This window comes from Solanum verrucosum, unplaced genomic scaffold (assembly GCF_900185275.1).
Source record: "Solanum verrucosum unplaced genomic scaffold, falcon-dt-bn FXZP01000103.1, whole genome shotgun sequence".
In the NCBI taxonomy this organism is placed as follows: domain Eukaryota; kingdom Viridiplantae; phylum Streptophyta; class Magnoliopsida; order Solanales; family Solanaceae; genus Solanum; species Solanum verrucosum.
Genome location: NW_026020048.1, coordinates 5,999,097 through 6,008,870, shown reverse-complemented (window position 1 = coordinate 6,008,870; position 9,774 = coordinate 5,999,097). Strand labels below are relative to the sequence as shown.

Below are 9,774 nucleotides of genomic sequence, written 5' to 3'. Positions count from 1 at the left end.
AAAAGAATATAAAAAATTTATGGCATAATTTAAGCAGAGACAAAGAAGAATTCCCCTAAATGAAAGTCTAAAAATCACAAAATGAACATATTATACATTCATTCATTCATTTAACAAGAAGCTATACATCTAATTACTTTCTCTCTTTTTTCTGTCTTCTCATAAAGCACACTTTTTTCTTTCCCATATATATATATATATATCTCCAAAAACTTTATAATAATCATAACATATATTATCATTTGCCTTTTCATCCAAGCAAACTCCTCTGAAATCCCATCTTTTTTATCCAGTCCCTCTTTTGTCCCATACTTTTTATTTCCTTTTTACCCTTTGCTCTGTCAATTTCAGTCCTTCTCTCCCAGATATCCCTCTTGATTTTCTTCTCTTTATCACCCCCCCCCCCCCAACACCCCACCCCAACATACTTCCAAAAAAATGTCTTTATAATTCTCTTAACTCACTCTGAAGTCTTCAGTCTTTTACCTACATTCTTCACTTTTGTTGTGTTGTTGTTTTAGTACTACTATCTATCTTTTATGATGGAACACCAACAAAACTATCAACACAACATAGAAGATGGTGGTGTTAGTAGCAAAAATAATAACAACAGTTTCATGTGCAGGCAAAGTAGTAGTCGGTGGACACCAACAAGTGATCAGATAAGAATATTGAAGGATCTTTACTACAACAATGGAGTTAGGTCTCCAACTGCTGAACAAATTCAGAGGATATCTGCTAAGTTGAGACAGTACGGTAAGATTGAAGGCAAAAATGTGTTTTATTGGTTTCAGAACCATAAAGCTCGTGAAAGACAAAAGAAGAGGCTCATTGCTGCTGCCTCTGCCACTGATAATAATAATAATAATATCTCTCCCATGCAAATGATTCCTCATCTTTGGAGATCTCCTGATGATCACCACAAGTACAACAACCACACTAGTACTAATCCAGGTAAAAAAAATTAGTATTGTCTTTGAAAATAAAGCGGACTACCTGCTACAACATGTTAAAATACATTAATAGTTTACGAGTATATATATATACAGGTGTTCAGTGTCCATCAGCGTCTTCACATGGGGTATTAGCAGTGGGACAGACTGGAAACTATGGTTATGGAACTTTGGCTATGGAGAAGAGCTTTAGGGTAAGTTTGGTGTTTGTTAAACTCCCCATCCCCTATAAAAATAACATTTTGAACCATTTTCAAGCTATATATAATGACAATCCACCAATCTTGGGTTAAATTGTCCCTGTTTACTCCTTTATTTTTCTCACAAAGTTTTGTTATTGTACACATGAAATGAAGAAACAAAAGATATATATAGTCCCATAATCAAAACAACATTTTCCCCAAATTTATGAGTTCCTTCTATAAAGAACTAAATACCCTTTTCTTCACAACAAAAATATGAGAACAAATACTGATCAACTTGTCATATGTCAAATTTTCCTTATTCTATACATATAGTATATAAAATTTGCAACATTTGAACTAGAAAAAATAAACAAGATTTTGAAATTGAACCCTAAATTTCTAATAATTGTTGTTAAATGATTGAAACAGGAGTGTTCAATATCACCACCAGGTGGTAGTTCAATGAATCATCAAAATTTCACATGGGTTGGTGTTGAACCTTACAACAATATGAGTACTACTTCTCCAGCAACTTACCCTTTTCTTGAAAAAAGTAACAACAAACATTATGAAGAAACCCTAGATGAAGAGCAAGAAGAAGAAAATTACCAAAGGGGTAACTCTGCTTTAGAAACTTTGTCACTTTTCCCCATGCATGAAGAGAACATGTTCTCAAATTTCTGCATCAAACATCATGAATCTTCTGGAGGAGGATGGTACCATTCTGATAATAACAACTTGGCTGCTCTTGAACTCACTCTCAACTCTTTCCCCTAATTACCCCTAAATTATGGAGGGAGTTATATATTTTAATTTTAGTCTATCTTATGTTAGTAGTAAGTACTAAACTAATTTGGTGGTGCCAAGATATTGGACCATATGGTAATGTTAATTAACCTTAATCTAAGTTGTACTAATATTGTTAATTAAAGTATGGAAAAGTTTATTACTCTTTCTGTCTCAGTTTATACGGTTCTTTTATTTTTAAATTTTATGTTCAGTCAAACAGTGTCAGGTAAAATTATGTGATTCCATGTTCTCGGTAGCAACTTGCAATTTTAAGTTACTATGGGTGGAGGAATTTTAGTTTTGATAGGCACTAGTCAGTAATTACTAGCAGACAGTAGAGCAAATATTGTACTGTTTGTACCTACACCTACGGTAATATACAACCTACATCCCATGGGTTTCTAAGCCAAAACATTAATTGAGATTGTGAATTCAAGATGATTAATAATGGAAGAATTTAACATTGTGCTCTCATAATATTTTTTTAAAAAAATCATAAAGGTTATGACTAGGGGCAGAATTTCATTCGCTTTTTCATTATTTACTTTTTATATTTTGAATTTTCTTATTGAAATTTTTTTACTCTTTTACTACATTTACAACATCATGTAATTGTATATGTTAATACTTAATATGGTAACCTAGAAAATAAAGTTAAAAACTATCATAACTAATAGTGTAGAAATTATTTATACCGTTAGGGTATGAATGTTAATTTTGTTCGGTCAGGGAGAGAAATGTTTGGGAATATATATATCCTAATTCCTAGCTACTTACTAATAATTACCCTAATTACGGGTAGTTTCAACACTAATAAGTAAATACCAATAATTGTATACATGATTTTAAAGAGGAAGAGTAGAATAGGACAGAATGAATCTAAGGTTGAAGAAAATCTTGGAGAATAATTTTAATGATAGAGGATAATTAAATCATTCAATATAAATATCATAAGAAGAATATATATATATATATATATAGTAGTAATATATTGGTTACCACTTACCACATATAACATGTAACTTATAGAATTGTCTTTATTGCTCTTAGAATTTTGGTCAACAAAGTGTCTATATCATTGAATTTAATTATCATCTCATGCGTGCCTTGAGCATTTCTGTTTTACATCTCTTTCACGTGGAATAACAGATATATTATGGTGTTCCTTTCTGAAATAACTTCAGCATTTTTATTCTTATACCCTCTCCTTTCACACACATTTCATTTTTCGAGATTCATATTGACAAACATTTAAAAATGTGTATTTTTTTCTTTTCAAATTTAAAATAATGATTATTCTAATTCAATTTAGTTACGAAAATTAGTCAAATTGAATCTTGTAAAGTGAAACATGACAAGTAAAAATGAATGGAGGAAATAATATGTGTGTAGTAGTTAGTAGTCTATGTAGACATTGAAATTTTGTGGGACACTACAAGACGTGTTCAATTCGAATTGGGACTCTAGAAGGTGTGTTCAGTTTCAATTAGAATTTTTGAAAGCTACTCAACCCTAATCCCTAGTTCATGCCTATATAAAGGGTACTAAATTCCGTGAAAAAGCATCTCAAAAACTCCATAAAGAGATCAAGATCTCGAAATATTCCACAAAAGTCATGGAATATTCATATAGAGGTCAAATCTAAATCATCCTAGTTCGAGAAATACACTACTAATGGCCCTCGAATCATGGATAAATCTAAGGAGAGCATAATCAAGGGAGGAAAATTATTATACCCGCAATCTTGATGAATAATATTATGTTTCTTCATATTAATTTATGATTGCAATTTATTTTCTATCACTTTAAAATTTGTTGCGAACAGTCTATATTTAGGGTTTGATCATGGTCTTGGTCTCTTGGATGATCACTATTGCACTTTAAAGTGGACATTTTTTCCCATTATAACTTTTTCTAGTTTAGTTAATATCACCTTATAGTGATAGAGATTTGGCATAGACCTCTACCTTGTACAAATTACGTTAACTGGAAAGATGTATATTAGGACATCTCTCCAACTTGACCATCACTTTAGGTACTTCAACCGGTTTAGTAGATTTGAAGAGCCTGTTTTTTTTTTAATCGCTCCCTAACAATGTTCACAACATCGTTGAAGGTGAAAAGTGTTTAACATCTGAACCACACGTCTCGTCAGAACGGCCTGTTTACCAGACCACATGTTCATACAGAAATATTATCTGAATGACATGAATTCGGATTGTGTTTAAGATGGAGATTTAGAGGACATAAGAGACTTTGAAATGACTTTTCCAAACTTTATCTTACCAATAAGTTGCCTTGCCTGCTTTCCCTTTCCTAAAAGATTTGGCATGATGTTTACCAATTGGACAATTCGTACTACTTTATACGTTTCATTGCATTCCATTTTTTTGGACAAAATTTTACATTCTATTCTATAAAATAATAAAGATAAACACTATTTCTATATTTAAAACTTCTTAAATTCTGATTATTTTTTTGTCCTTAATTTAAGAATGGACACGAAGCAATATTTTTATAAGATACAAGAAGTACTTAAAGGGATCATTTGGTTTGAAATATAGGGTGTGTTCGGCAGGTTGGAAAATGTTTTTCAAAATATGTGAGTCCCTTATTTATTTTTATGTGTTCGATATATAAATAAAAGATATTATTAAAAAAAAATTAATACACAATCTAGAGGGATGAAGTACAGTGAAGATTAGATATATTAAAAACAAAATATAATTAATATAAAATGTCATTTATGAAACTTATTTTCGTTGACAGCCTATTGGCCAAGGTAAAATGGTAGCGCGTCTATGACTCCATAACATCTAAGGGAATCCTAAGCTTGTATAGTCTCAACCTTTCGCAGCCTCATTAATTAAAGGGAAAAAGGATGAATTTACCCCCGAACTTTGATAAATGGTACGTCTATGCCCTCCGTTATACTTTGGGTCCATCTCAGCCCCTGTCGTCCAATTATAGGTACACACATGCCCCTCTCACTAACGGCCCCCTCATCCTATACACGTGTCTTAATCCTAATCAACTACCCGTTTGATCATTATTTTTAACCCATAAACTAACAACCCGCCCCATAAACCCATACCCACCCGATTCCCTCTAAAATATTCAATTAAAAGACCCAAATCTTCCGGGTCTCGTTCCTATCTCACAATTCCTCCTACTGTAATCTATTTAGTCCATGGAAGAATTCTCTTCACTTCATCATCACCATCTCTCATTTTTTCCGTTACTTCTTTTTCAATCTCCATTAATTCTACACAAACTCTACTCATTTCTCCCTGTCAATTTTCAATTCAATCACTATAAAATCAAAAACACAAAAAATTTGAGAGTTGAAAAATGAGAATTGAGTGGAATAATTCAAATTTTGGAGGTAGAGATAGCCGAGATTTCTTCGCCGAATGTGGACTCTCTACCTCATCCTCGCCGGAACCAAATCCAGGACAAAATTCCGGCAACGCCGGAATGTTCAAGTCAAAATTACGGTGGCTGATTGTAGACCCCACGCCCTCTGACGTTGTAACTCCGACACTAGCGCTAATGCTACTATTAGTGTTACCGCCGTCGTAGTGACACCATTTGTGTCCTCCCAAAGCTTGTCCAGTAGGAAAACACTTGTGGCAAATCGAACACTCGTGAGTCTTCCACTGTCGTTACCGTTACCGGAGATAGTAGTTCCGGTAGCATTAGTAGTAGTAGAGGTAGTCGACTGATCATCTCCTCCGCCGCCACCGGCGACGAGTTTCCGATGACTAGTTTTATGTCCTCCTAAAGCTTGATAAGATCCAAATCCCTTACCATAAACCGAACACTTATACAACATCTTCTCCTCCATCTTCTCCCACGGCGCGTGGATTTTCATCACTGTCACCGGCGATGGTAGAGATCGTACCTGATTAACAGAGCCATCGCTCCACGCAAGCATAATCAAACAAAGCGCCAAATATCGCTCTTCAGTCGGCTGGCGATCCATACTCCGTGGCCTCTTAGATCTCTTCCCTTTAGTCCAATTCTCAAGGTACCGAAGTTGCTACTGACCTTTGCTCTCAAATTGAAACGTCTGCGATTTGAAGTACCAATTGGAAAATTCAAAGCTTCAAGGGCCATCTCAATATCAATTTGATTGAATTATTCGTTTATAATGAGACCCGGGAGATTTGGGTCTTTTAATTGACTTAGGATATTTTAGAGGGAATCGGATGGGTATGGGTTTATGGGGCGGGTTGTTAGTTTATGGGTTAAAAATAATGGTCAAACGGGTAGTTGATTAGGATTAAGACACGTGTACAGAAATGGGGGGCCGTTAGTGAGAGGGGCATATGTGTACCGATAATTGGACGGCAGGGGCTGAGATGGACCCAAAGTATAACGGAGGGCATAGACATACCATTTATCAAAGTTCGGGGGTAAATTCGTCCTTTTTCCCTTAATTCAATTACACAATAGAATATGGATAAGAGTATCTAAATCATTAAATTAGACAATTCCTACATAGTAATATCTTGTACCCTCTCCATTATCCAGTTCAACTTATGTATTTTAAGTTTTAACCAAATAAGAACTTTATGAAAATAAGAAGTATACTTTTAGCCCTAAAGATTTACTCTCCCTCAATTTTAATTTGTTTGTCTTATATTTTTCTTTTTAATCTATTTTAAAAAGAATGTCTCTTTCTTTTTAACGAGGATCAACATATCTTTAATTAATATTATAAAATTCATAAGTCTTCTTTTTATTTTACGTCAAATAGTAATCGATAAAATATAGTACTCCCTTTTTTTTTATAACACTTTAATTTCAGCTTTCCAAGTGGCATGTTTAAGACCACAAGATTAAAGGACAATTTTGTACATTTGACATAAGTTTAATTTAGAACCACAAAATTCAAAAAATTTGTTTATTTTCTTAAACTTCATGTCAAGTTAAACTAAATCATTCTTTGTGAAACGAAGGGAGTATATTTTAGTTGTTATTTTAGACAATGAATGGCGCGTGGGAACAGTGATGTTGAAGGATTTTTATAGGGGACAGATATACCAAGGGGGGAGGGGTCGGTGCCCTAGCTCTGAAATCCTAATTAGTCTAATGGGGCTATAGAGCAAAAAAGGCAGTCAGTGACAGTCTTCCAATCCAAATAGTACACTTTATAAAAGATTTTCCAATGATCATCATTTTCTCTTCTTCTTTTTTTGCTCATCGTAAACTGCAATAGCAAAATCATGAGCTTTGAGAAAATTTCAGCAAAAAGTATCTGCCCCCACTATAATGCGGCCGTTATTTTGGAGCTAAAACAGTCACTAGTATATTTTTTGAGGTTTGAACCCCCACCCCCCCCCCCCCCCACCTCTACTAGTGCGTGTCTCCTCATCATACATGCTCCTTTTCACTCTCTTATCTGCATTTTCCACAGAGAGTTCATTTTTTTCATAGGAAATATAGTTTACGGGAAAAAGATAAATTTAATTGGATTGTGACTACTGAAATTCGAAATGTTGCATGCAGTACTATATAATAAGTGGGAATCTGAATTATATAACCTCTTGACAACTGAGCCCATATCGGATAATGCGTGTTATACTCTATCTATATTAGAGTATGTCAAGGCAAACACCATTTTATTCCCATAGAAACTGATCTTGCATAGGAGTAATATCTATAATTTTCATATCCCTTCTCATTGTGAAGTAATTGTTTCACAGGTAGATAGGATCAAGCAATAATGTTCACCACTTAAAAATGCAAAATGTCTAAAGTTTTGATTAAAAAGAATCGGTAAATAGTTGTAACCATAGTTGTAAGAAAAGAAATATATTACATCCACGAATTTCAAATCCTGAATCCTGAAACGTCTTTTACCATTTTAATAAGTATAAATTATAGGAACCACATATTATAAGTATTAAATAACATCCTATCCCTTCTAGTTTTCTATTTACCAAAAATCCCTTAAAAATGATGTTTGCCGGATACATAATGTTGTGCACGGGATACATTAGGTTTGATACATTTCACATAGCGGAATACATAGCGTTGTGCACGGGATACATTAGGTTTGATACATTCCACATAGCGGGATACATAGCGTTGTGCACGGGATACATAGCGTTGTGCATGAGATACATAGCATTTGATACATTCCACATAGCGGGATACATAGCGTTGTGCACGGGATACATAGGTAAATAAGGGAATTTTGAAAGTTGTGAAATAAGTAGGGATAAATGAATACTAAAGTAAGTAAATGAGTGTAGTTAAGTAATTTGTCCTTTTAATAATAATAATATATAAATGTCTTCCAGTTGGCCTAAAAGGAAAAAAATCCCACCACACATTTTTTCCCTTATATCTTCTATATATATATATTTTTAATGTAAGCAATTAGATGAAGTTACCGATAAACTCATTCCCAGGCAAGCAACCCTCGAAAAAATGGAGATAATTATGACAGGTAAAGAAAATGAGTCATGAAGAAGCAAGTCACCAGACTCGAAAGAAAAACAGACAAAGCTATCTAACTGACAAGTGGGCCACTGACGTCGATGGTCCAGGCCAGGTATGGTGATGGGCACATATAACACTTCATTCACATTGTAGTGAATTTTCTTCCATCAAAAGCTTCCTTGGTCCCACTGCTTTCAAAAGCTTCTTTTTTCTTCTCTCAATAATTAATTATATCAAGCCAGTCCCAATCACAAAGATTTGGCTGGGATGCTTTCCCATATATGGTTTGACAAGTTTCTCATACTTTACTGGTTTTGATGACCCTCATTCCCTTTGGAGCACTGTCCACTTTAACTTATACTCAGCATGTCGCCAATGACGAAATTATGGACAATGCTTCTATTCCTAGTTCATGGATACTTGGAGATTTACTTGTGGATCCAGGATGATTTTTTTAATCTACTTGTACGTAATGTCCTTTATGAGGACATACATACCATACAATTTGGCCACATTTCACTTATTGTTTCTATTTCACCCCTGCTATACTTCATCAACTACAGAAACTCAACTAACATGGTCGCTCGCTTACCAACTCTAAACCAATCAATAATCGTCTTGAAAAAATTCAAACTCAATAACATGGTCGGTCACTTTCCAAACAAAGAAATTCACCTAACAAAAAAGTATACATACATCCTAAGAAATCAGCATTACATAACAGGACATATTCCAAACAAAAGAATCACAGACTATAGTAACTTTTGATAAGATTCTCCTGTATTGAAGCAAACCAAAATGTAAGTGAACAAAGCTATTGCATCTCACAATAGAGCAGGGAAACAGTACAACCCCAGTATAGGAACGGAACATCAGGAAAATAAATGAGTCAGATCAAGTAATTTACAACGAGCAAATATGGAGATACCATCTAATTTATCTACCGCACTATAAACCCTGAGGGGTAGCTCAGCTGGTAAAGGCCTGGGACAAAGTCCTTCAGGTCGCCGGTTCGAGCCCCAGCAGGGCCACTGGAGGCATTACAAACCGGCCGCGTCTCCAGGGCCCCGTGGAACTAACCGTGGTGGACCCGCCTTGAAACAGCGGGACCCGGTGGGTACAGCTAGTCGGGTTCGCAAAGCGACGCCCGGAAACCACGGTAAAAAAAAAAAAAAAAAAAAAAATCTACCGCACTATACCTGATATTGATAATATCAATTTCCTCTTTTCTTTTACTTTTTTTCTCGGATGTAAGAGGATAGTCAGCTAATGCCATCGGCATCCGACTGTCTCTGCAGATGCTGCATCTCCAGAAACAGTAGGATGAATCGAGACTTACTAGGAGGCAGAGCACCCGAAAGTCCAATCTCATTAATCATATGAGAGCCTAAGTG

The 9,774-nt window shown here is 34.8% G+C and overlaps 1 protein-coding gene and 1 pseudogene across 1 annotated transcript; one reads left to right on the top strand and one right to left on the bottom strand.

Moving 5' to 3' along the window:
- Positions 1 to 539: 539 nt before the first annotated feature.
- LOC125822119 (protein WUSCHEL) lies at positions 540 to 1,924 on the top strand. Its single transcript, XM_049501492.1, has 3 exons — positions 540 to 954; positions 1,050 to 1,147; positions 1,568 to 1,924. Exons 1-3 carry the CDS (start codon positions 540 to 542, stop codon positions 1,913 to 1,915), a joined length of 861 nt encoding a protein of 286 aa, XP_049357449.1. The 3' UTR covers positions 1,916 to 1,924.
- A 3,182-nt stretch (positions 1,925 to 5,106) lies between these two features.
- Positions 5,107 to 6,046, bottom strand: LOC125821922 (zinc finger protein ZAT10-like; annotated as a pseudogene).
- Between the last annotated feature and the right edge of the window lie 3,728 nt (positions 6,047 to 9,774).

Coding starts and splice junctions, on each gene's coding strand:
- LOC125822119 (XM_049501492.1), top strand. CDS start 540: ATGATGGAACACCAACAAAACTATCAACACAACATAGAAGATGGTGGT. Junction 955..1,049: donor CCACACTAGTACTAATCCAG/GTAAAAAAAATT, acceptor ATATATATACAG/GTGTTCAGTGTCCATCAGCG. Junction 1,148..1,567: donor CTATGGAGAAGAGCTTTAGG/GTAAGTTTGGTG, acceptor TGATTGAAACAG/GAGTGTTCAATATCACCACC.